This window comes from Colletotrichum karsti, assembly GCF_011947395.1.
Source record: "Colletotrichum karsti strain CkLH20 chromosome Unknown Scaffold31, whole genome shotgun sequence".
In the NCBI taxonomy this organism is placed as follows: Eukaryota; Fungi; Ascomycota; class Sordariomycetes; order Glomerellales; family Glomerellaceae; genus Colletotrichum; species Colletotrichum karsti.
The window spans coordinates 568,314-593,687 of record NW_024065931.1 but is presented as its reverse complement, the minus strand read 5'-3'; the positions used below and the strand labels follow the sequence as shown (position 1 = coordinate 593,687).

The following is a 25,374-nucleotide window of genomic DNA, read 5'->3' as shown; positions in this document are numbered from 1 at the left end:
AAACGGACGATTTGGGTATCTCGGGAAGAGTGGGATTTCTGCCTTGGCTTTTGAATCTTGGTCTTGTTGGTGCAGGATGCTCCGGACCCTCACTTAGGCGGCTTACCAAAATGGATTTAACAAAAGCTATCGTTCTATCTAGATCAGGAACTCAGCGCGTCGAGATATTTGCCCCTGAAGCGTGTCAGTACGGCCGAAGCACTCGGTGACATCGTGATATCGGCCACGTGGACCCCAGCTTTCGCTAGCTGAAGGTCTGGACCTGCCTATGCAGGAGCGTCGGCACCGTTACCAGTCGGCATCAATCACATCCGAACGTAGAACCGTCTTTTTTGACAGCAGTAGAAAATATTTAGGTATCCATGTCCTATGCAATCTGTTGTCCAGCATGCAATGCAATTCTGGGTAACACTCCCAAAATGAAGAAAATTTAGAAAAAAAAAAAGACAAGAGAGCATCCAGACTCCTGTTTTACCACCGTAACCCGCGCCATCTAACCAACAGGAACCCGTTCTCGATGCCCAACATGAGAGTGACGGTGATAAGTAGACCAATAGTCGTCCAGAGAAAGTGTGCGTCGCACATCATCCCACCCCTCCCTTTTCCTCCTGTCCCTTCTTCCTCTTTCAGCTAGCCATGCCTTGTCAAATCGGGACTGTCATGATCAAATAGGGAAGTGGGCGGTTGCAACCCAAACACTCCATCGTTCGCTCGCTCCCGCTGCATCGTCAAGGGTATGCAGACAGACCAACAAAAATGCAATACTACAAAAGGGAAGATGAACAAAGACCCCCCAAAACAGACCAACACCATGCTAATGCGAGGGATGTTCCCGATTACGCCGCAGCATCTTCAGCTCGGTTGCAACGCGGTCCAATGGGGACGACCGCCCGATGCCCATCTCTCCGGAAGCTCCCACACCACCCCCTCCACTGCGACTTTGACAGAAAGAAAACACAACCATCAGGCGAGACCGAGGCCGAGATCACTCGCGTTGGATCAGGCCTCAACGTGGTCCGCCGAGACCACCTTGAGCTGCCTCCTCCTCTTGGTCTTGCGCATCTCGTCGACGCAGTTCGCCAGCCTCTGGCGCGTGGCCTCGTGCTTGGCCCACTCGCGCGCAGATATGCGCATCCTGGCGATGAAGCGCGCCATCGTCGCCACCGTCTTGAGCGTAGGACGGCCGGGTGCGGCGCCGCCGCCGCCGTTGGTGGTCCTCCTCGCCAACGCCGACGACGCTGGCGGCAGGGGTCGGCGGCTGCCCAGCAGCTCGGTACGGATCTGCTCCAGGTCGCGCAGCTGAGCCTTGTTGCTGTGGTGTGATTGTTAGCATCAGGAATCGGTAAAGAAGTGACCTGAGATACGTACCATGCGTTGGCAACATCGAGCTCCAGCTGCAAGAACTTCTTCGCGTACGCCGCGTCCGCTCGCATGCTGACCTCACGCTTCCACCGCGCCTGCATCCACTCCATCTGCAAGGTCATGCCTCGGAGTTCTTTGGTGTGCTTCGCGTCGGCGCTTTCGGCGGCCCGAATGACGGTCTCGAGAGCCTCGTCCGTTTCTCTCATCCTCTCGTCGATGAAGTGGACGTTGCGCTGATCCTTGGCCTCAGTCGCGGCCTGCGATTTAAGGTCACGGATGTCCTTCTGCAGCTTTTCTGCGGTCAAACGGTAGGCTGCGCGCTCGCTGCGCGCCCTCTCCAGTTTGCGACGCAGGGAGCCCTCAGCAGCCATGAGAGCGTCGATAGTCTCCTGTTGCTGCATCACATCGTGCTCCAGTGCATCCGCCTCTGACTGTGTCCTCCGCAACATGTTTTGGAGGTCTTTGCGCTCGGATGAAGACATGCTGCCGACATCACGACGGCTGGAGCCCATGGCTAAGCGGTCGCTCTCAGCCCTCTCAAGCTTCTGCTTCAGCCGGCGAAGAGCCTTTTCGTGTAGAGCCGCAGCTTCTTCGGATTCTCGCTGTGCATCTTCGAGAGCTTGTTCGAGAGAGAGCTTTTGGTCCTCCAGCTCTTCAAGCTGGGTCTGGAAGTCATGCTCAAGTTGTGTTGCTCTGCGCTCGGCGTCGCGTGCTTTGCTCTTCAGGTCGTGAATGGATTGTTGGGCTGACGACAGCTGGTGACGAAGTTCAGCAACCTCAGATTTCCTAGCCGAGGGACTGGATGACGCGGGAGACATTATCAGTCGGGACATCTCAGCATCGTGGGCCTTCCGTTCGAGTTCTGTGATTTGCTTTTTAAGGCCCTTGACGACATCCTTGTGGGCTGCCTCCCTCTGAAGATATTCGCGTTCTTTCTGACGCGCTGTTGAAAGGTCGCGGCGAATGAGAGATATTTCGCTGTTGCCTTCGCCCGAGTTATTGGCGGGAAGTTGTTGTGTCATCGCCAGTTGATCCTCGTAATCACTGATACGCCGCTCGAGCTCGCGGATCGTGCGCCGAGTATTGGAGGACTCGTGTCCCTCTGACGAGGAGAGTTCTCGGACCTTGGCCTGTAGTTGACGAATCTCCTGGTTGAGTCGATCCTCCTCCTCGGCTGCCTTCTCTATTTCCTCCTCCAAGGACTTTTCAGCGAGCTCCATCTGCTCCATCAACGCCCGGTTTTCCTCCTTTAGTCTTCGAACCTCATTGTCGAGCTTCATCTTTGAGGTCCGCAGGTCCAGCCGCTCTCGGTCGATGCGCAAAGTCTCCTCGCCATTCTGATGTAGGCGTTTCATCTCGCTCTCGACCTCGTCGCGTTCCGCCTCTGCTTCAGCCAGCGAGCTCCGCAAGGAGTGCATCTCGAGGTTCAAAGTTGCAAGCTGACCCTGGAGTGCCTGCTTTTCCCGGGAAACCTTGTTAACCTGCGCAGTTGACTCGGAGAGTTGTTTCTGGAGCTGATCTTGGAGAGAATCCTTTTCCCCGTTCAGCTTGGACACGAGAGATGTTGCCTCGTCAAGCTGTGCTCGAAGTCGGTCGATCGTTTGGTTTGACTTGCTAGCATTTTCTTGAGAAGCGGAGGCTGTGCCACGAGCCATATCTGCCGAGCGACGAAGCTCATCCAGTTGTTGCTTTAGGTCGTCACACTCTTTCCTAGCAGTCTCCAACTCCTCTCGGGAATGTTCGGATTCTTCGTCCAGAGTTGTTTGCAGGACCTCAACTTCGTCCTCGAGCGCCTCAACCGTCTCGGTTTGCGCTTGGTAGTCGAGCTGAGTTTGGCGGAGTTCGTCCTGGACTTGTGAGAGCTCATTGCGCAAGTCGGTGAGCATGGCCTGTCGAGATTCGAGATTCTGCTGTAGGTCATCGATTTGTCGACTGAGTGATGCTTGTTCGTCCTTGTGACGCTGAGCCTCGCTTTCGAGGGCTTCCTGTAGCCTCGATTCCTTGGAGGAAAGGTTGCCCTCTGCTTCGCGCAGCTTTTCGATTGTCCGCTCCAGTCCGGCCGCCTTTTCCTCTGCCCGCTTCCGTTGCGACTCCAAAGTCTGGCGGTCCGTTTCCCATTTTTCACTATCATTATCGTAAAGATTATCTTTCTCGCGAATCTCGGCCTGGAGATCCGAGATCTCATCATTAAGCCTGTCGATTTCTCCCCTGTACTGACCGCGAATGTCGCGCTCGATCTCAAGGGCGTGGTCTCTTTCTTGAGCAAGACTTTCCTCCAGTTCTTCAACCGACTTTTGCAGGCGATCCACATCTCGTTGCAGAGATGAAGATTCGTCCGTTAGGGCGTCATGGCGACTTTGCAACAAGTTCTTCTCGTCAAGTCTGGACTGCAGTTGGCTTCGAAGATCTTCCACCTGAGAAAGCAGTGACTGGTGCTCTCGATCGGAGAGTGCTCGCTCCTGGCGGCCCTCCTGCGCGACAGTCTTCAGTTCCTCCTTCTCCTTAGCAACATCGGCAAGCTGCTTCTCAATCCTGGCAAGCTGCGACTGATGTTCCCGGTCTGCGGCCTCGCGTTCACGTCGACTTTCTTTGGCGACGGCCTTGAGGCTCTCGTTCTCTTTGACCATACCGGAAAGCTGCTTCTCGAGGTCGGCAAATCTCGCGTCTGCCTCCTCCAAGTCCGTTTGCAAACGCTGGAGCTTCTCCTCTTTCTGGCGCGAAAGGCCCTTGGTCATGACGGATTTGTTTGCCAGCTCCTCTTGAAGCTCCTCAAGATCGCCCTTGGCCTGTTCCTTGTCCGAAACGGCCTGGTTGAGCCTGTCCTTCATGTCGTCAACTTGCTCTTCCAAGCGCCGTACACTCGTTTCCAAGTCGTCGATGGTGTCTCTTGCTTCATCTAGGTCGTCGCTAGACTGCGCTTTTTGCTCAAGCTCAATCATTCGTCGTTGTGTATCCTTCATCTTATCCTCCATATCCTCCAGCTTGGTTTTGAGATCGTCGATTTCGTCTTCGTGATCGCCGATAACGCGATCCTTCTCACGAATCTCAGCTTCAAGGTCGCCCAACTCGTCCTGCAGCTTGTCCACCTGGCCCTGGTCTTGCTGATCCCGGTCAAGCTGGCGCTGCATATCCTCGAGGTCGGCCTCTCTGTCATCCAAAGCTCGTTGCAGGCGTTCAATTTCGGCGAGCTGCTTCTGATCCGCGTACTTCTTCTTGGCCCTCTCTTGTAACTCCATCATCTGTTGACGGTAGCTCTCGAGGTCCTTCTCTGCAGACGTAAGGTGCTTCTTGTACTTGTGAAGCTCTCTCTGCATCGTCACTTTGTCGACCTTGAGCTCGGTGTTTTCTTTCAAGGCCGCCTCGCTGAACCCTGGGCCGGCTTTCCGCAAGGCCTCTTCGAGGAAATGAATCTTCAATTTGAGGCCAAAGTTTTCCTTCTCGATCTTATCGATCACGTTCTCCTGCTCCCGCAATGACAATTGGTTTCCGTCCTGCAACGGACCTTTGCCGTCTCGTCGCGGCAACACAACAAGCGGTGTAGACGCGGTACTCGTGCTGTCGACTTCGGGGAGCGGGGTGCGGTCAACGAATGAGCGGGAGTGATACATAGAAGTGTCGATGTTCGGAATCGGCGTCATGTCGTCGTCATTTTTACTGAGAGCAGGAGTGTTGGGCACGGCGCCGTTCTCCTTGCCAAAGCCTCGGCGAGCGCTATTCCGTGTTGCAGACTTGAGCATTGGGGTGAACTCGGCTCCTCCGAGGCCTGCAGGCAGGTTCTTCCGGTCCATGAAAGGAGCGCGACCGCGCGGGGTGCGGAGGTTGATGCCGCCTGAACGCCCATTGCGCAATTGTTGTAGCAGGTTGTTGTCTTTTGCAGGTGACTGGAACGAGGCTTCTTGTGAAATATCGAAGTCGGGCTGTCGGCTGAGGTATGTCGCGTCGCCAAGATTTGTTCGCGGCGTGTCGAGGCCGTCGATTCCTGGTTGAACCATCTCGACCGTGTTCGACTAATAGAGGGGAGAGGGAAATTGATGCGCGGGTTAAAAATGCGGGATCGTGATCATGTTCATGACAAGAATTTGCGAGCAGTGCGTCTGAAAAGTATGAGCAAGTGAGAAGCAAAGCAAACCAAGGAAGCAATTGCGCGTATGTTAGCAAGGCTTCTGTTGCGATAATTCACAGCCCGGTCAGTCGCGGTGTTGAAAGTGGAATTCGTGATGCAACCGAGGGACTCAAGGGTGCGCGATCATCCCAGACCGCGTCTTGCTTGGGTCTGTTTATTCAAATCCTTTTTTGGAATAGCGTGCGTAGTGGGGGTAACGGCTGTTTCCTTCCAATCAGACCCAGTGTAGGTTCGCGCCCAGCGGTAGGGCAGAGCTTCACAGTTCACAAGTGTTCCTCGTCCGTGCCGGTCGGTCTCCACAGCTCGCAATTGCTCCGGCTGTTTCCACTTCTGCGGATGACCCACTCCCTGGCAGCCGTGGCACCTGGCACTTCGTGCCGGCCGCCACCTTGAGACACTTGAGGTGGGAAAGAGACTTCGATTTGTGATGCAACCACTCGCCCGCGAACGGCAAGTCGTCATTCTCATTCTCATTCTCATGTCCATACCCCAATCCGCGCCTGTCCACGTTTTCTAATCTGAGCCACTCTTCACACTACACTCTCCTTTCGAAACAACATAAACGAGTTTTCGCATACCCTTTCTTTAAACTTAACGGGCGCCCGTCTGAGTGTCGAAACCCCCGACATAACGACTGCGGGCACCTGCTCCGAATCCCTACTTTCCAGCCTATCGCCTACCGAATCGCAGGCGTAACGCCTCCACCGCCATGCCTTCACTTGACCAGGTTCCCGATGAGATCCTTCTCCAAATTCTTCATTACGTTGCACCAGAAGACAACTTGCGTTCTGTTCATCCCTTGTCAAGACGCTTACATCATCTGGCCAATGAACCTATCTTGTGGCGACATCACTGTCTGCAATCCTTCAAGTTCTGGCATCCTGATCACCAATTCTACGAGAAGTTAGAGCAGCCAGTCTCAAAAGTATTGTGGAAGCGTCTCTTCGTTTCCCGTCTGCGAAGCAATGCCAGGGCTGCCAGTCTCTTTGACGGGGTGCTAGCTACCAAGCTTGGCCGAGTCAAGAAGTTTGAAGAAATCTGTCTTCTTGGCCATGATGCCAAAGATTTCCTGTTGCGACAAGCACATACACCTGATGCGGCAGACGACGTGTTGTCTCGGAGGTAGGGCAAGCTTGCATGAATTGATCTATCCCGTTTTGTCTAACACAGTTGCTATCTAGGTATTTCAGCAATGCAATGCTCGCAAGTATGCGTCGAGGCATCGCCATCCAAATATGGGACGACCTCCGCATTGCAGAAGCAGAAGAAAGCCGAAGATCTAGTCGCACCCCAAAAGTCGTCCCACGCAGATTGGAACGAGCGCTTGCTGCCTTTGACATGTTCGTCGTTCCAGACGACAAGGGTGACATAGACGATGTAAAAAACCCAATTCCCAATATCTAGACAGGTTTTGACGTGTTTGCAGGTTTCAAACTCGCTTGACGGCTTGGCAACCGAGTTCAGTAGCACTCACCCTGACTTTGAGGACCTATGTACCCGGGAGAAAGCGCTGGCTTTGAACAGATGGCTAAGGTCCAGGAACCTGACCGGTATGAGCAATCCGGAGACCAACTATCGCAACCTCAGAAACTGTCTCATCGGATATGCGCTGCGCGACGACACTCATCAGTCCCTCCCAATGGTGTCAGCTGCCATCTTTTGCAGCTTAGGGGAAAGACTAGGACTCAACGCTCACTGCTGCGCCTTACCTGGACATGTGTTGGTTATGGTCTTCTCTACGAACGAAGTGAAACTTGACGGATCCAGTGTGACGGATTCTCAAAAGCCCCTTGAGAGGATGTATCTGGACCCGTACGGAGGCGATGAGGAGTTCAGCAAGGAAACCCTCAGGCATTTCATCTCCCAAGTCGGATGGCGCAGCTTGGACGTCGACACGATGGCTCCGGCGGCGGTATCGACTATGATTGGAAGGCTGGCGCATAACATCCGACATACAAATCTCGTCTTGACCAGTCAGGATGTGTCAATCGAGAGGCTAGCTGGGTTGAGCACCGGCAGCGCACTTCAGAACATGGAACTGTCTGTTTATGCTGCTGCGTGGGCGACCACGCTCCTCGACCCAGGAGCATTTGTCGACGTCACGTCTCACTTTGCACTCAGGTTCAACTCTTTGCGGTTTGACGATGCTTGGCTGGTGCAGAAGATCTACGTCACTCGTCCTCAACAACCTGTAAACCCATTCGTGGCTGTTCCTAACCCAAAGTATGTTCTCCAGGTAATCAGGAGAGCCGACTCACGGCCACCTGTTCTCATGGAGACACAGAAGGATATGGAGTACCAGATGGGACAGGTCGTTCGTCACGTCAGGTATGGGTTTGTGGCGGTGGTGATCGATTGCGAAATACCGAGATCAGAGTCAATTCTCTACTACCGGCTACTGTAAGTCCCTCCCAAAAACTACTCCTGGCGATGGGACGCAGAATAACACTCGACCAGGACGCCCCCGAACATGCAGGGGACTTTTTCTCTTGTCAAAGCCTCGAGCCTCGAGCTGGTTCGAGACCCCGAGGAAGCAGCCGGCGCAATGTTTACAGATATAGGGCTCTTCTTCAAGCGTTTTGATAGAGGCACGTGCACATTCGTCCCTTCTAGTAGAGAGATGGTGCATACCTCATTAGAATTTTAGATTAATGGGCCTGGATGGGGCTTGAAGGAATTGCAGCAGTGATCATTGCGCTCCTCAAAATACAGAAAGGGAAGCTGTTCAGCAATACTATGGATAGACGTGCTCCTCGCCCCTACCCATCCAATGATCTTGTGTTACCAGGAAAACCAAACGCCAATGTAGCCGTCCAACGCAAACTTTTCTGTCCCTTGCAACCCCAACTCCCTCAGCATACCTAGCGAAGCAAAACTCAGGGATTCGCGGCCCAGTCAGCAAGGACACCTTGGTCTGCGAGCTTCTGCACCCAGCAGTGAATTGCCGGCGTGTGGTCCTTCTTTCGCCCCTGAACGCGATCCTCGTCTTCCTTCATGAGAGCGATCTCCGCATTGTACTCTCCTATTTGTGACTTCTGTTGCGTGACCAGTTCGCTATACAGTTCGAAAAGTTCCATCATCTCCAGAGATGGGTTCTTGACCTTCCTCTCGAAATCTGGGTCGATTCTGGCGTGGTCAATGTCTGCGGGCCTGCAACCGAAACCAGCGAGTCGCTCATGTTCGTCACCTCTTAATGGCTGCTCATTGCCGGCAATTAGATCTTCCCATCCTGGCAATCCTCTGGTACGGTGGCTCAGGAGCTCGAATGAGCGGATAGTGCTGGTGATACTATCGGAAATTGATGCGAGCGGAGTATGACAGAGTGCGAGGAGATTAAATGAGAGAGCGCTCTCTTCGAACTGTAGCATGCGCGCTTGGATTTCGGGCCGTACTAGGTTGGTCCAGTGAGCACCATCTTCGAGCGGCCCCAGGCAAACTGGTCGAGTCTTCAGCCCGTCAAGTTCCCATACCGAGCCATTAGCCGGGACATAGGCAATGAAGTGGAAGCCGGACTCGGAGTTGATCTTTTGCTTTTTCGTCTTCTTCTTGGACGGAGCTCTCCGCTTCTTTTTCTTGGATTCACTGGCTTCGTTCTCGAGGAAGAGGTCCGCATTCAGATGGTCCATCCTTCGAGTGAATGAATTGTGGACGGAACGAATAAAGGTATTGGAGCTGAGGGCGTGGCCGCGGAGTGGAGTGCTGAGATCCTTGGTAGCTTCCTTGAAGTCTTGAAGTTTTTTCCCGAGGTCAACTCCGTCGCTATTCATCAAGATGTTGGTCAGCGCGACCGTGGCACAAGCGTTGTCTGTCGTCTGCAATTTCGTCAGCTTTAAACCACGGAAAGGGTAGACTTTGTGCGCGAACCTGGTTGGCAAACCAAAGGTCGCGGCCATCAACTACTTGGTCATCTTCGTAGTTCTCCGCGAAGTACTGGTATAGGAAAATGAATCCGTAGACAGGCTGCGGAAGCATTGCCACGTAGTCCTCATCGACGGACAAGACCTCTTGGACCTTGACATTTCGGACACCCATTTCGCGCAACATGGCAGTAAAGAATGCCTGATGTACTGTTGTTAGCTACGGCCAATGTAAAGTAGAAAAACAAAAACAAAAGAAAATGCTTACCGGCTCGGACTCAACTTCACACCATCCTTCCCATTCTTGGAGCTCCTCTTGACTGATCGGTCGTAGAGCCTCGCGCAGGAGGAGATAGGGGTCCCTGGCCTCATCAGCCGCCGCGGCGCTTGTTGCAGCAGCAGCAGCCTCGGTTGCTTTGCGTTTGGGATTCCGCCGGGAGTTGTCCGGGTTGACTTCGTCCATTTCTGCAGTAGGCGACTCCTTTCTTTTTCTGGGACGACCACGTCCTCTGCGGGGGATAGAGACGTTCGCCGTAGCCGGGCTGGCGGGAGCGTCCTGGCTGCTCTCAATAGCGTAAATGTCGCGTTCGACTGTCGTAACTGGGTTGTCGTCAGAGACTGGCTGAGGTGTGTGTTGTCTGGCAACTGCGCCTGATTGTGATGGGCGACTTCGCACATGTCGTTGGGCCATAGCCGATCGGGTGGACGACGACATTGTCTTTTTCAGTGATAAAATGGTGGTATCGAACCGTGTTCAAAAAGAAGACAGTGAGTCGATATTAGAATCTGACAGAGATAAACTACTGAAAAGTGCGTGGTTTGGGGTGATGTCAAACGTTGATAAGAAAAGAAGGCACGGAAGTTGCCCAGGTCAGGTTGTATTGGCCGAGCCGAGAACAGGCCAACTTATGAAGGAGGCTTCGGAGCCTGTATCGTCGAGAGAAAAACAATTCCAATTCTTCTCCCTGTCGTGGCGGAATAAAAGTGTCTTCGGCTGAGGCAGGTGGTTGTAAGGAAATTGGGGAGACGGCATCGTAGACAAAGCGATAAATTTAGAGAAAAGAAGGCCGGCAAAGGAGACTTAGCCACACTAATGGCCATTGATCGGCTCGAATAAAAGCAGGTATTTGTGGAATGAATTTGAGGAGGAAGTTTTGGTGTGATTCTTTGATTACCTACCTACCTATGTGAAGGAACCGCCTGGTACTGAAAGAAGGGTTCGACTACACGTACTCAGTGGTTATCAGCATCCAATTTGTTTCGACAAACACCAGCCCCAACCTCGTCGCCTCTGCTGCCCTTGAATGCTTACCAAGGCCAGGAGTAATTCGGTAGATCTATTGCAATAAAATGTCGTTAAGTATTGCGAAACGACTTTAGTGTCTAGATATGCTCCATACACAGTAGAGGAACGCATGCAGGGTAGGAAAACAGATGTTGGTTGTAGAGAGCAAACGACGTCAAGCGGGACTCTGGCTACCTTACCTACGTAGGTCCTGGATAATTAATCCTGGTCTGCAGTCTGGGGGGAATCAAGCTGTGCCTCCACTACCACTGATTGTGCCTGCCATTTGCCCTCGCACAGGCAGTTGCACCACCCATTGCCTCTAAACAGCTGTCGCCCTGTTAGTATCGTATAGGTGACCCACTTTAAGAACAATGGTCCAATCAAAACATTCCTCGTCATAGCAAGTGGGTGTTGTTGCCAGGCGCGTTCGGACGTGACGAGCATTCACTGGAAATTTTGAAGCTTTGGATTCTACAGCCAGCTTTCCCAGCTTCACGACGCCAAGAACAGCTTGCATCGCCGGGCAAGTCCTTTGGTTTCACCTAGCGGCCCTCTCACGCATAATCAGCTGGCTCCTTTCGTCACCATACCGACAACACAAGATCGTATGAGGCCTCTTGAACAAGGCATGCCATGAGCGCAACTCCGAGACAGCGGACTGGTGGTTTTCCACAAACACCAGCGACCGCAGCACCGGGCAGATCCCGACGACAAGATCCCGACCCGAACTCTTCCATCTCCTCCCAGAAATCTACGAGGCCTTCAACCCTCCCCCAAGCTCCCGAGAATGCGTCCCGAGGCGCCCCTCCGTCCGAGCCCGTCATCCCGTTGACCATCCTCGACGCACCTCAACAACGCTTCTATGCTTGTGCGATATATATTGGTTTGCTAGGATGGAGGTTCTACGACTGGATCAAGCTGGTCGAGGATAACGATACCTCTGCGTGGCTTTTTCTGAAATGGGTCTTCATCGACTTCGGATTTCTCTTCGGTCTTCCTGAATTGAGGATACCATGGCTGGAACTGTCACAACCCGTCGTCATGGCCATTTTCCTCTTTCATGCCTTCTTCAACTTTATGTTGATGTTCAATATCCCTGTATGTCTGCCGAATATCACCATATGGAGCCTCGGCCTCAGCATTGAAATCTGGCACAGCTAACACAAATCCAGCTTCCATTACAACCGTGGCTAGTAGGATTTATGAAGGTCTTCTACGACCGAGAGGTGGCCGTTTCCGAGCACACTGTCAAGGTCTCGAGCCTTTTGCACAACCACTCTTTGATCATGGGAAGGCAGATCATCAACATCTTGCCAGAAGGGTAAGGCAGCTATTACCATGATTCATTTTACGAATACGACTAACATATTCAAGGTCTGCGGTTCTCAACTTCGAGCAAATTCCTTTCTGCATTGGCCAAGATCGTGATGCCGTCAAGTTGCCCATTCAGTTCAACTCGACCATCCCGGCTGAAATGGAGCTCATACGCATTGACCTCGACACCAACCAAGAGGAGACGATTAAGCTCTCTAGTCGCGAGGTCAAAAAGATCGCGAAGCAGATCAAGGATCAGACGACAGACTCCAATCCAGTTGCAGTTGCCATCGAATACTCGGTTAAGAAAACGGGTGTTTACCGCCTCGGCAAGGTTTTGGACGAGTACAAGCTAGAGGTTCAACGTGCCACGAAGGACACCTATGTTGTTCCTTGCCCCAAGGCAGCTTTCCGGACTCCCGACAATGCTGGCCGATGCATCAGAGACTTGTCTGACCTCTTCATCGACGTCATTGGTACACCGCCATTGAAGATCCAGTACAGCCGAAGGATCAATGGCAATGACCGGAGTTTTCACTTCCAAAGCCTGCAGCCGGATGACTACAACTCGCCTTTGTTAGGATCGCCTTCTTCACAGCTCACTTTGGCTAATGACGATGATACATCCTGGGTCAAGTCTCAGTCTGTGGCTGTGCGACTCAATGAGACCTTGGACTCGGCAGGGGATTGGCAATACGCTGTTGATGAGGTTCAAGACGGGTTTGGCAACGTTCAGAAGTACATTCAATCTCAGGAAGAAGCTGATTTGCGACCTCGTCCACCGCACCTGGTCCGCAACTTCCATGTCAAGCAGCGGCCAAAGGCTAGCTTGAGAGGATGCGACTTGCGGAATCCAATCAAGGTGGCGAAGGATCACAAGGCGAAGCTGCCAATCAGCTTTTCGATACCTGAGAAGGCCCCCGGGGATACCTCACACTCTCTGACTTGGGAATTCTCGCCCATCGACACGTTGACAAATAGTGGCGATCACGGCAACAAGGTTTCTGTGGGCTCTTACAATGCCAAGAACTCTCACGACAAGCCGTTTGTCCAGGAGCCTGGTCTGTACACCCTTAAGTCAGTGGTCAGCGGATCGTGCGAAGGCGAGATTCAGGAGCCGTCGTCTTGCCTCTTGCTTAATCCTCTCGAACCCCAGCTGTCGCTTCGTGCAGAGGAGATCCCTGACAAGTGTGCCGGCAACTCAGTTGGCCTTCGAGTGGACCTGGATCTTATCGGAACCCCGCCGTTCCAGGTCAAATACGATGTCGTCGACCAGAATGGCCATGTCAGAAAAGAGCGGGTCGATGTCAGCGGCTTGAGACAGCAGATCGAGCTGAGGCCCACGGCTGCTGGCCATCACAAGTACATCTTCAAGTATATCAGTGATGACATTTACACCAACCAGCCCCTCAGCGGACCAGGTATGGTGCTGGAGACGGATGTCAAGCCTGCTGCTTCCGCGGTTATTCAGCATCCTACTGGAGCCATGGGCGCTTGTCTTGAGGAGCAAGTCGAAGTTGAAATCTTGCTTTTGGGCGACGCTCCCTTCTCCTTAGAATGGGAGCTTGTTCACGATGGCAAGCGCAAGTCCGAACGAGTTACAGATATACAGGACTCGACTTACAAGATCAAGACGAAGCCTCTCGCCAAGGGTGGTGAATACACTCTCGCGCTGAACAGTGTTCAGGACAGGACCGGCTGCCGAACCTTCCTGAAGGACGAGCTTAAGATCTCGGTCAGACGGCAACGGCCTAGAGCAGCATTCGGCATGATTGAGAACAAGCGGAGAATCATGGCAGTGGAGAATACCAAGGTCGACCTACCCTTGCGTCTCCAGGGCGATGGACCTTGGACTGTATCGTACCGCAACGTTGACTCAGGGGATGTGATTCTGAAGAAGACTGCGAAAAACGCAAACGAGATTCTTGCCGTCAAGGCGCGTGGCACCTACGAAATCGTCGACGTTTCGGACAGTTGCCCAGGAACCGTGGACCCTCAGGCCTCTCGGTTTGAAGTGGGCTGGTATCCTCGTCCTGAAATCACATTGGTACAATCCGATACAATCACCTCCGAAGCATCAGTATTCGTCAAGCGTGACGTATGCGAAGGCGACATTGATTCATTCGAGGTCAATCTGAAGGGTAAGAAACTCACATCCGCGGTACTGGGACTTGCATCTAATATTATCACAGGCTCCGCCCCTTACCGCGTCGAATACGATGTTCGCCACAAGTCTTTCCCTGGCTCCGGCGGCAAGGGTTCTGGCTCAAGTATCCACAGGGAATTCGATACTGCTCTCAACAAGGCTTCCATCGGCCTGGACACATCCAAGCCCGGAGACTACACGTACAAGTTCTCTGCGTTGGCAGATAATCTCTACAACAGCGACAAGAACTCTCACTCTCTGACCCTCAGCCAACGGGTCAATGCCAAGCCCGCTGCCTCCTTTGTCAAGCCTGGCCAGTCATTTAAGTACTGCAAGACAGAGCAGGAGAGCGAGGACACCATCCCGATCAAACTCGAAGGCGTTGCGCCCTTCTACGTCGAAATTGAGATCAAGCATCACAGCGGCACCGTCCCCGAGACCTACAGAATTCCATCCATCCAGTCGAACTCGTACGGTATCCACATTCCCAGACAGCATCTGCGCCTTGGAATTCAACACGTCCGCATTCGCGAAGTAAGGGATGCTCGAGGGTGCCAGAAGAAGTACGAGATTAGTGCGCCAAACGTGCAAGTTCATCTCTACGATGCCCCGGCTATCTACCCCTTGGAAAGCCGAGGGGACTACTGCGTCGGCGAACGTATCGCTTACACGCTATCCGGCACGCCTCCTTTCGAGATCTGGTACGATTTCCAGGGCCATCAGCGCAAGGCCAAGTCTGGCACGACCAACTTCCGCCGTATAGCCGAATCTCCTGGCGACTTTACCATCACCTCCATCTCCGACAAGGCATCCGAATGTCGTGCTTCTGTCGACGTCACCAAGAAAATCCACCCACTTCCCGCCGTCAAGATCAGCCGTGGTCGACAGACTCGCGTAGACATTCACGAGGGCAATGAAGTCGAGATCTTGTTCGAGTTCTGGGGCACCCCACCATTCGAGTTCACCTACACCCGTAGCTCCAACGCCAGAAAGAATCAAAAGAGCGTGGTTCTCGAGACTCGACACGATGTCTCGTACGAAAGTAGCAAGATCGTCCGTGCGAGCCAAGAAGGCACGTACGAGGTGGTGGCTATCAAGGACAAGTTCTGCGCCTTTTCTACGCAGCAGGTTGCCGAAAGCAGCAAGGATCAGAAGATGCTCCAGTACTAGATGACTAAAATGAATTCGGGGATTTCTGTTTACACGGCGGGTACAGGCTTGATTCATAAGAGGGGAGGAAAATGTTTGTGTATACTTGCGTGTTGGTGTGCATAGGCATTTTATATCATGGCATGGCGTTTCATCAAGGGGAATCAGGTTGAATAGGACTATAATCAGCATGACCAAACACATTTTCTTTTAGTAGCCACATTCAGTTTCCTTCTACTAGGTTGAACGGCATCGTATTGAACAACGGGTGACCTGACACGACTTTTATTTAACTTTTCCAGCCCGCTATGCCAAAACGTAAACACAATATACACTTCTACATCCTCATGATGTGTCTTCGATTTTCTTGATAAGATCACCGCCGATTCTGGCAATCTCCAGCAACACAGCCGGCTTGTTTACCTCCACGACATCGTCCTCCTCTTCATCAACACTCTGGAAGTTGTACGGCAAACCAACGCGGAAGTTCTGTCTGCGCAGCTTGGGCTGCCAGATGGCACCGATGACGGCATCCTCAGGAGCGCCGTGGAAGAATATGAGCGTGTCTTCGTACGCCGCCTCCAGCTCTTGCAGCAAAACAGTGGCCGGAGGTCTGCTCAGCGGCAGGGGTACTTTACCGGTGCGATCGTCGAGGTTCTTGAAGAGCGAGTGGCGCATGCCGACCTCCGATGCGGCATCGCGAACGACGCGCTTGAAGGCGGAAGTGGACAGGTGGATAAGCACGTCGTAGTCGCCCAACGAAGGCTGAAAGAGCTCTGCCACGCCAAGCGCGATACCTTGCTCCCTGATCAACTTGCTGGCGGCCTTGGCGAGGCGCGTCGTACGGGTTGCGAGGAGTTTGGAGGGGCCGTGGCGGGTGTATGCCAGTCCCGCGTGGTCGTGCGGGGTGGCGACGAAGAGCACGGCGTGGTTCATGTTCGGGTCGCGCGCGCGCCAGGCTTCCAGGTGTTTCTGGACGACGGAGCGGTCGTCGGCGGACATGTCGTCCGATGAGTCGACGACGAGAGGCTCGTCGCGCCAGTCCCAGCGGGAGAGGAAGAGGATGGTGCGCAAAAAGCCAGCCATGGCGCTGGACGGGGTCTTCCAGGGGTGCGGTTGGAGGAAGACGCGGAGGACGAGAAGCTCAATGAGTTCCTCGCTGATGTGGCCGGCGAGTTTGTGCACGTTGAACCAGTGCTTGACAACGCGAATCGTTGTGGATAGCGTGGTGAAGCGGGTGCAGTAGGTTGTGATGGTCTGCGTGTGCAGGGGGAGGTGCTTGAATTGCCAGTTGAGATCGAAAAGAGCCTCTTCGGCGTTTACCCTGGTTTGCGGGTCGAGGGTCTTGTTTTTGGCTTGTCTGTCCAGGAGGGTCTCTTCCAGCTCGGCAAAAATTCGCAAGCGGAAAGCAGCGCCGTTGTCATAGATGACGTCCAGGTAGGCCAGATTGTCGGATTCGCGTACCGCGTTGTCGCGGCCTAGGCTGGTTGTGATGTTGTCGTTGACGGCCTTGAGCCTCCTGTCGAGGTCGAGCAAGAACTCGATCTTTGTCTCTTGAATAGCGACGAGGTTCTCTGGCCACTTGCTGGACACCTCGAAGTACAAGTTCACATCCATAGGCGGAGGGGTTTTCTGCGAAGCGGTGAATGGCGGGTTGATCGACGCGGATCGAAGTTCGGGAACAACGGGCGAAAGCTGTCTGACTGAGAGCGGCAGGTCTTCCAGCCCGCGAATGTCAGACTCCAGAGTCCGGAAAGCCTTTCTGGCCACCTCGAAGGCGTCCTTGTCGAGTGGAGAGATGTCCAATGACGAGGGGAGCTCAGCATCGTGGAATCGAAGGTCCCCGGGACCCAAGCTCAGGTGACGTTGAAGGATGTAGCGGACAATCTCCTCATAAATGCTCGCCGCGGTCTTGCTTGACCACGGCACACACTCCAGGATGCTGCCGTCTTGGAAGCGTCGTAGTTCGGCCTTGTCACCCCAGAACTTGCGGAACTTGGCTGCCTCTTTCTCGAGCTCGGCCGAGGGGCCGTATTCCATCACGCGGCTCATATTCGCAGGGTCGAAGATGATGCCAACCTGGATCGTGGCATTATTACGAGGTTGCTTTCCGGTGATGGGCCATGGGGCTGGGTCTTGGCTCTGCAAGTGGATCAACTGCGACCTGTCTTTCAAAGCCTTCTTGAGCACTGTGTTTGCCTTGAAGCTGAGGTCCCAGACAGCGCCGCGTCGGTCAGGGCTGTCGCTCCTCGAGTGGCTATCAACGTTCCGGATTTCAAAGATGGCGTCGAATAGTTGCAGAGGCATGTCGGCCTTGGTGATGAAGGTGGGTTCGAACTGATTGGCCAAGGGTTCATTGAGCACTTCCATGGTTGTGCAGGCGTGGAAGTGAAGCAAGCTTGCTGACCAAGGGCTCATCTTGTACAGAATGTTGACCTCACGTTCCGGGTCGAACATGACGGGCCCGCTCTCGCGGATGATGTCGGTTCCCTGCTTGTAGGTGCCAAACACGAACGGTTTCTTGGAGAACTCTGTTGAGGCGAGAAATTGGACGGTGGCCTTGAACAGCTCTGTACTACTGAGAGCTGAGGACAGAGCCGGCTGGCCATTACGTCCACCTGTCTGCAGCAGGAGAGCCATCATGATAGCCCACTCGAAATGGCCAAATCCACCTCGAGAAAGCGAGCTCCCCAAACCCCGCTGGCCGAGCCAGATTCTTCCCAGCACGCAAGCATCTGTGAAGGCAGCGCATTCCGTCTTGGCACGAGTAAGGACACGAAGGTAGGTGACGAAAGTGTCCTCGGCCTTGAGTGTCGAGTTGTAAAACGGCGTGGCAGCCGTCGCATCCTTGGAGTTCTCGGGCTGTCCGTTGCGGTTGCTGTTGGCTGCCGGGTGCAGTTTCGTCTTGGGAAAGATGCCTTCGGGAGCGCAAGGAATGATTCGGACAACGTAATCTGCCTTGGATGGTTTGTCGTCGCTGGTCTCTTCGGAGGTCTCGGTCGGTCGAATGGACAGAACGGGCAAAAGAGCATTTCCGTTAAGATGCTCAAACTCCAGTTCTGTGGAGGCTCCCAGCTCCTTGCGCAGATGCGCCGCAATGTTGGCGACGTAATAAGCTCTTCTGTAGAAGTAGCGCATGTTCTGGTGGTCCTTCTCTTGGAAAAGAGAAGCCGGCATCTGCACAATCATGTCCACGCCCTTGTCGGCTTGGGCCTTGACCATTGTCCTCGACACATAGCTACCAACGACATTGTAGGCGGAAGGCTTCTCGTACGAGAGCTTGTACGGCACATCGTCGGCGGGTTTCGGTTCGGGGTAGGGAATCTTGATGCGATGGGTCTTTTGGAACTTGCGGGTTGCTTCGGCGATCTAATGAAACAGTCAACATTTACATCGCAGCGGGAAGACCTAGGGGCTAACAAACAGGAATGGGACCATGAGACTCAATGCCGTCGATCAGGTTCTTGAGCTTATGCAGAAGGGTATCCGCGCCATCCAGCGCCTTCGCATAGTCGACCTTGACCTCCTTCAGAAGTTCGTCGGTTTGCAGGACAAAAGGGCTTGCGGTCGCAATGTTGGCAGAAGACCTCGAGTCGCCCTGGTGGGAAACCTTACGTCTTTTGGGGCTCTGCTCCATCTTGATTGACTTGTCGGAAGGCGCAGGAGAGTTTTGTACAAGGGGGCAGCTCAATTCGTGGCCGACAAGCGCATAAGGTAGGCTAAGACATGCGCAGCGACACGACGACCTCGAAATCCATACATTAGGCACTCTGACCGCGATCCTGGGAAATTTTTTGAAGCGTGGGGCACCGATAAGAGGTTGGGAGAAAATTTATCCCTGACCGACACGCCGATAAGACTTTGGCCTGAGAGCGGCCCCACTACTGTCTCTTCATTGTCCCAGACTCACAGGTCCAACGACGAAATGTCAATCGCGCTTGTCTTTGGGATAAACAATCATTGAAGCTGTCTATAATGTAAATTCACTCACCATGCATGCTATATTTCCCTAACTACTTTGGCTTGTAGGAAGCCGCATATTGCTCTGCCCATGACAACCGAGCTTGCTGAGTCCCTGGAAAGCAATGGCCGTCAGGAGCGGAACGGTTCGGAAACTCTCCACAGACTTCGGATGGCAACCAGCAGCTCGAGTGCCCCGGAGCCGGGAAATGGACCGGAAACTAAGGCACGGTAAGATCGCAATTGACGCACGCAAGGGACAACAAAGCTCTTGATCCCAGATGCATCCAGTGACGATCGCCGGTATCGCATTGACCAGTCAACCCACTGAGCGTGTGTTTACTGTCTTTTACAACGGGTTTTATTAAGTGCATGTGCATACATATGTCACGATCGGAGAAGAATCGCAGGTGTTCCTGTCTTCGGCAGAGTCTTCGGCAAACGGCGCCGCTTGCCGAACCGTACCGTACCGTATGAATACACACCATCAATCACATAGCATAGCCCGGTATCGGTAGGCGGAATACAGTGTGAGTGCAAGAATAAGAATACCTTGGTCAACACTCTCAACTCCCGTCCTGAATCGAGGTTGGGGTCCAGGTTGCATGCCTGCATAGCGCCGCACTGAAGCAGAATTGCCTTTGCGGGGTTCGAATGGGGGAAGCTCCTTCAACTTTCAAGGGGTTGGTCGACTTCCCCAAACTCCTCCCAAAGTAAAGGGCCCAGGCGCCAAAACGTTTAGCCCCGCCACTTTCCGAGTCGCGGAACTTGAGGGGGATAACCGCTGTGAGACCACTCAGAGAGGTAGGGATGCAGGAGCTCACGTCCAAGCCCACCGTAAACCCATCGTCCATGTTCCTGTTGCCGAGCTCAATCCCGAAGGGGCGGAGCAGCATACACCCCCAGGATTTCCGCAGCGACCATGTAGCGCATTGCGGCAACCCACGGCCTTGGAAAGTTGCAATAAATTGATCCGGGTGCCCCTCGCAGAGCTTCTCTTGTAAGGAACTCTCTTCTTTTCTCCTTTCCCAATCGTCATCTGGCCTTTCTGCTGGTCCTGTTGAAGCTTCTCTCTGTCGTCGGCATACCCCGTTGTAGAACACCACCGGCCCCTCCGCCTCCAACGCCTACTGCCGTTCCGTAATCCCGATTGTAGCCAGACCTGTCTACCTCCTCACAATGCCTTCAGCAGCTCTGTGTGCGCGCTCTCTGAGAGCCTACGCCCGCCATGGCTCCAACGTATGTAGAATTGAGTCCATTGGGACACAGGCCGTTAGCTCCAGCTTAAACTGACCTTGCCGCCATGAACAGCACACTGCCATTCTCGCTCGCGCCTTCTCTGCGACGGCAAGGAGGCCAGAGATCAACAAGGTCTACCCTTCAGCAACCGAGGCTCTCAAGGACATGAAGCCTAACTCTACACTTCTCTGCGGTGGTTTCGGCCTCTGCGGTGTGCCCGATACCCTGATCAATGAGGTTCTCAACAAGCCTGAGATCACTGGCATCACCGCCGTCTCTAACAACGCCGGTACCGACACCTCCGGTCTTGGCAAGCTCCTGAAGACCAAGCAGATCAAGAAGATGGTTGCCAGCTACATCGGCGAGAACAAGACTTTTGAGAAGATGTACCTGACCGGTGAGATCGAGCTTGAGCTCACGCCCCAGGGTACTCTCGCCGAGCGCTGCGCCGCCGGTGGTAAGGGCATTCCCGCCTTCTACACTCCCGCTGCCTTCGGAACCGTTGTTCAGACCGGTGAGCTTCCCCTGAGGAACAAGGCCGACGGCTCTCCCGACCAGTTCTCCTACCCCAAGGACGTCAAGGTCTTCAACGGCAAGTCCTACCTGCTTGAGGAGAGCATCGACGGTGACTACGCCTTCGTCAAGGCCTACAAGGCCGACAAGCTCGGAAACTGCCAGTTCCGCCTGGCCGCCAACAACTTCAACGGCGCCATGGGCCGCAACGCCAAGATGACCATCGTCGAGGCCGAGCACATCGTCGAGCCCGGTGAAATCTCCCCCGAGGCCGTCCACCTGCCCGGCATCTACGTCAAGCGCGTCATCCAGAGCACCGCCGAGAAGAACATTGAGAAGTTCACCTTCGCCAAGGACGAGAACGACCCGGACGCTAAGAAGGCCCTCGGCAGCGGTGACACTGCCGCCAAGCGTGAGCGCATCGTCCGCCGCGCCGCCAAGGAGTTCAAGAACGGCATGTACGCCAACCTCGGTATCGGTATGCCCATGCTTGCTCCCGGTTTCGTCGGCCCCGAAGTCGAGGTCCAGCTCCAGTCCGAGAACGGTATCCTGGGTCTCGGCCCCTACCCCAAGAAGGGCCAGGAGGACGCCGACCTCATCAACGCCGGCAAGGAGACCGTCACCCTCAAGCCCGGCGCCGCCGTCTTCGGCAGCGAGGAGAGCTTCGGTATGATCCGCAGCGGTCGCATCAACCTCACCATCCTCGGTGCCATGCAGGTCAGCTCTACCGGTGACCTTGCCAACTGGATGTTGCCCGGTAAGGTCAAGGGTTTCGGTGGTGCTATGGATCTGGTCAGCAACCCGAGCGCCACCAAGGTCGTCGTCACCATGGAGCACACCGACAAGAAGGGCAACGCAAAGATCGTCAAGCAGTGCGCCTTCCCTCTTACCGGCCGCGCTTGCGTGTCGAGAATCATTACTGAGCTGGTGAGTTTCCATCATGTTTATCTCGCGCATCTTGGCATCAAGACTAACACATGGATAACAGGGTGTCTTCGATGTCGACTTCGCGCACGGCCTGACCCTGATTGAGATTGCGGACGGTGTTACGGTGGAAGAGATCAAGAGCAAGACCGAGGCGCCCTTCACGGTTGCCGAGGACCTGAAGCCCATGTTGTAAAAGGGGCCTGTACAGAACATTTTGGATATTAAGCGCGAGGCATATACCTGCTGGGGAGGTTACATCATTGTCATCATCTAGAGTGCGGCGTCAAGTTTTGGGATCAAAATGAAGCCATGAATTTCCACGAACGAAGAATCAATCATCAAAATCCAGAAACTCTCAGTGAAAGTATTCATGATACACGGTGAAAAGGCGCAACCAATGCGACCACTGCGCACGACTCCCTCTAGTAACCCTTCAGTCCTGCCCAAGATTCAGGTGCCATGCCGAAACGCCAAAATTGATAAAAAGCCAACCCGTTTCCAAAGCCGATCCTGCATGCAAGATGGTATCATCAGAATGCCTTGCTCTTTTCTCCGGAATAATCGAAGCCATGTCGCAGAGAATAACGCGCCGCGCACGTCTTATTCAAGACCCCAAAAACGACTGCAAAATATCATCGAGCCTTCGCCTCTTCTTCCGATTCGGGTTCAAACCCGTCTCGACGTTTCCAAGCTGCACGTTAGGCTTCATTACCTCCGTCGGCTTCCGCGAGGATTCCTGTCTGCTGTTGACTGACGATGTCCTGTAAAAGGTGTATCTCCTCGTCGCGAACAGCCCCCGTCTAACATATGACACTGCAGGGGTGATACCAGGCTTGCCGCCGCAATGACCGAGCTGCAGACACGCGAGAGGCTTGGACGGAAGGACCAGCTCCTCGGACACGGTCTTTTTCTCCGGAGCAACGCCAGCTCTGTTCAGGTCCTCGTCTTTCGTGAGTTGGCCGATGAAAGAGTACAGCCAGAACGCCCAGGTCTCGAATGGGAAGCCTTTGCACGTTTGAGCTTCGTACCCTGGTACATCCACGTACATGGACAGATTCCTCTTGGCGGAGTCTCCAAGGTGGTCGAGGAAAGAGGGCGCCGTGTCGCCCGCAACGAATTTGATAGGTTGATTACTGCCCTGGCAGAAGTTCATCAGCCCTTCGTTGATGTTGCGTGCCAACCCCTGTAACTGCCGTGGTTTGCTCTCCTCGACCGAGTCAAAGAGCATCAAATACCACAGCAGAGAATCGTTCGGACCATGCTCTGGCTCTGCCACCTCCCAGCCTTCTTCCAGAGCGGCTTCGCCAGCGTCTGTCCAGTCAGCCCTCGCCGCGTTGACGTCGTACAGGACGAGTGACGGAAACTTGGACACATATTTGAGAGACTGCGAACTCGTAGACTCATCGCTCCAGAGCCTGAGAATTCTCAGCAATGGAAACGGGTCCTTCATCTCCGACCAGCCTCTGATGAGACGGTCGTCGACGTTGGGAAAGACCGTCCTCAGCTCATCGGCTGGCTGGATGATCTCGAGGATACCGAGATTCTTCAGATTCGCGAGAGGCAAAAGCTCGTTCTCGACAAAAGAACAGTTGCCAGCGATGACGAGGTGTGCAATGAAGTCAAAGGCGGGAGACGCGAGTGGCCTTAGGTAGTGACGGAGGTTTTCGGTCGGCTGACAAATGTGCTGGCGGTAGCGATAGAGGTTCAACGTCTTTTCATCATCTTCGGCGAGGAGGAACTTTGAGAAGATCTTCCATGCCTGGAAACAAACACCTCTTGGGAAGCACGTTAGAAGTTCACGCGGCCTGAAGATCTCGGCGAGAGGACATCACGAACCTGTTCTCCAGCAGGCGCCATATCCTCCACAAGTACCGCCTTGGCAAGTCGTCGCGTGCGAGATGTTGCTCCGTCACGTCCCCAATATTCTCTGCCGCGAGATGCATGGCCATATCGGCCAGCGACCTTGCGCCTTTCCTGCCTTGTCCGCCACGACCTCTGCGTGGCCACAGACCAGTCCGTTTGGACCAGTCTCGGCCATTTTCGTAGGCATCTGGAGGGCGCGCGGCCACGGCCTCCTTGAAAACCTGTCCCGAGGATTGATCGAACATTACGGATCTCTTGCCAGAATATGCACGCCTCAAAGAGACTGGCAAGAACTGCTTACGCCCAAGACGATGATAGCTGGCAGGTTTCTCACAGGAGGGTGAGATGATGGTTCGTGAGGCACTGAGGCGGGCTTGTGAAGACTCCGAGCGCACTGTACATATGCACTGTGTTTCTAATGCGCGCGCACTGCCTTCTTGACCAGCCACAGACAGGATTGACGCAATACGCAGTGGACGCGCAGGTCAGTCACGGACGCGACCTTTAGATAGGCAACTCGGGAATTTCACACACGGCAGATAGTTGGCCGTTCATTACGAGGGGCGCAGTACGTGCGCCTCTCAGCAAGCGCTCGTCAAGGGAGAGAGTATGTATCGCCACGAAAATTTCTCCAATCACCAATACAGCAGAAGCTGCCACGGGTCAGAGGGTAAGTGGGCGAAAAGTGCGTCAGTCTCTCCTCCTGTTTCCCCTCCAGTCGCATTCATTGATAACGTGAAAGCCAGAGTGAATAAGGAGGATTGTTTTATGATTAGGTGAAGAGAAAAAGAAGAGAAAGCGGAGAGATCGCAGGAAATCTCAGCCATGATATTGGTTTTTTACAGTGGGCCCGGGTGTTCTGTTCTGCCGTACCCCGGTACCTTTTCGGCGCTGCCCTGGCGGACCCGACAGTGGAGGTGTGTCGCCCGTCATCCGATATGTGGCTTCCCGTGTCACAACCGATCTGTGAGAAAGGCATCTAAGAACGGACACAGAATTCATCAGCTATTGCCTTCCATTATTTTTCTTGGGCTGAAGACTGCGATGATTAAGGAGTCGTAATATTCAAGAACCTTGGTCTTTCAAAGGTAGCGAATGTTAAATCACATTTCTCGGTACCTTAGCCTGATGATTGCATTCGCGCACCTTTGAGGCTGACATGGATTTTGGCCTCCGTTGCAAAGTCAGACTCTGACAAACGCAGACAGGCATTTATTTGGTTGCTAAAATTGAGTTGACTCAACCCAAGGATCAGAAAATCCACAAACCACCAAGATTGGCCTCAACTTAACCAGCTTCCCTGTTTGGGCCAGAGGCCGTCCTCTCAACAGGACTTAACAGCCGGCAATGTTTCTACCTGCCGTGGGCTGTGTTACGTACCGGACACCCAGCCAGACAGATGCTACGTTTTGAAAATAACGGACTGGTCATGGTTTTTTGTTAGCGCCGGGCAAAAATCCTGGCGGTGAAAAGGCCCCAGACGATTGGAGGTCCACGTCCTGTCAAGGCGGGTTTCCAGCAGCAGCCAATAAGGGCAAAGGTGTTTGTGTTTGCATGCTCCGCTGAATCGCATACAGGGCCAGCTCAGTGAATTACTTGCGCCATCGTATCCGTCCAGTGCTGTATCCTGTGA

At 53.8% G+C, this 25,374-nt stretch overlaps 7 protein-coding genes across 7 annotated transcripts; 3 read left to right on the top strand and 4 right to left on the bottom strand.

Moving 5' to 3' along the window:
- Positions 1 to 999: 999 nt before the first annotated feature.
- Positions 1,000 to 5,354, bottom strand: CkaCkLH20_09055 (spindle-pole body protein; the record flags this gene model as incomplete). Its single annotated transcript, XM_038891770.1, has 2 exons — positions 1,000 to 1,312; positions 1,369 to 5,354. 2 exons carry the CDS (start codon positions 5,352 to 5,354, stop codon positions 1,000 to 1,002), a joined length of 4,299 nt encoding a protein of 1,432 aa, XP_038743057.1.
- Positions 5,355 to 6,694: 1,340 nt separating this feature from the next.
- On the top strand, positions 6,695 to 8,132 carry CkaCkLH20_09054 (F-box domain-containing protein; the record flags this gene model as incomplete). Its single annotated transcript, XM_038891769.1, has 3 exons — positions 6,695 to 6,862; positions 6,912 to 7,885; positions 7,943 to 8,132. The coding sequence occupies 3 exons, from the start codon at positions 6,695 to 6,697 to the stop codon at positions 8,130 to 8,132; spliced, it is 1,332 nt and encodes a 443-aa protein (XP_038743056.1).
- Positions 8,133 to 8,361: 229 nt separating this feature from the next.
- On the bottom strand, positions 8,362 to 10,057 carry CkaCkLH20_09053 (ubiquitin carboxyl-terminal hydrolase, family 1; the record flags this gene model as incomplete). Its single annotated transcript, XM_038891768.1, has 3 exons — positions 8,362 to 9,297; positions 9,350 to 9,544; positions 9,611 to 10,057. 3 exons carry the CDS (start codon positions 10,055 to 10,057, stop codon positions 8,362 to 8,364), a joined length of 1,578 nt encoding a protein of 525 aa, XP_038743055.1.
- Positions 10,058 to 11,263: 1,206 nt separating this feature from the next.
- CkaCkLH20_09052 (uncharacterized protein) lies at positions 11,264 to 15,260 on the top strand (the record flags this gene model as incomplete). The annotated part of the gene is made up of 4 exons (XM_038891767.1): positions 11,264 to 11,728; positions 11,803 to 11,951; positions 12,005 to 14,085; positions 14,137 to 15,260. The coding sequence occupies 4 exons, from the start codon at positions 11,264 to 11,266 to the stop codon at positions 15,258 to 15,260; spliced, it is 3,819 nt and encodes a 1,272-aa protein (XP_038743054.1).
- A 324-nt stretch (positions 15,261 to 15,584) lies between these two features.
- On the bottom strand, positions 15,585 to 18,876 carry CkaCkLH20_09051 (nrap protein; the record flags this gene model as incomplete). Its single annotated transcript, XM_038891766.1, has 2 exons — positions 15,585 to 18,608; positions 18,664 to 18,876. The coding sequence occupies 2 exons, from the start codon at positions 18,874 to 18,876 to the stop codon at positions 15,585 to 15,587; spliced, it is 3,237 nt and encodes a 1,078-aa protein (XP_038743053.1).
- Positions 18,877 to 20,378: 1,502 nt separating this feature from the next.
- Positions 20,379 to 22,071, top strand: CkaCkLH20_09050 (coenzyme A transferase; the record flags this gene model as incomplete). The annotated part of the gene is made up of 3 exons (XM_038891765.1): positions 20,379 to 20,438; positions 20,511 to 21,878; positions 21,940 to 22,071. 3 exons carry the CDS (start codon positions 20,379 to 20,381, stop codon positions 22,069 to 22,071), a joined length of 1,560 nt encoding a protein of 519 aa, XP_038743052.1.
- A 411-nt stretch (positions 22,072 to 22,482) lies between these two features.
- On the bottom strand, positions 22,483 to 23,986 carry CkaCkLH20_09049 (uncharacterized protein; the record flags this gene model as incomplete). The annotated part of the gene is made up of 2 exons (XM_038891764.1): positions 22,483 to 23,653; positions 23,715 to 23,986. The coding sequence occupies 2 exons, from the start codon at positions 23,984 to 23,986 to the stop codon at positions 22,483 to 22,485; spliced, it is 1,443 nt and encodes a 480-aa protein (XP_038743051.1).
- Between the last annotated feature and the right edge of the window lie 1,388 nt (positions 23,987 to 25,374).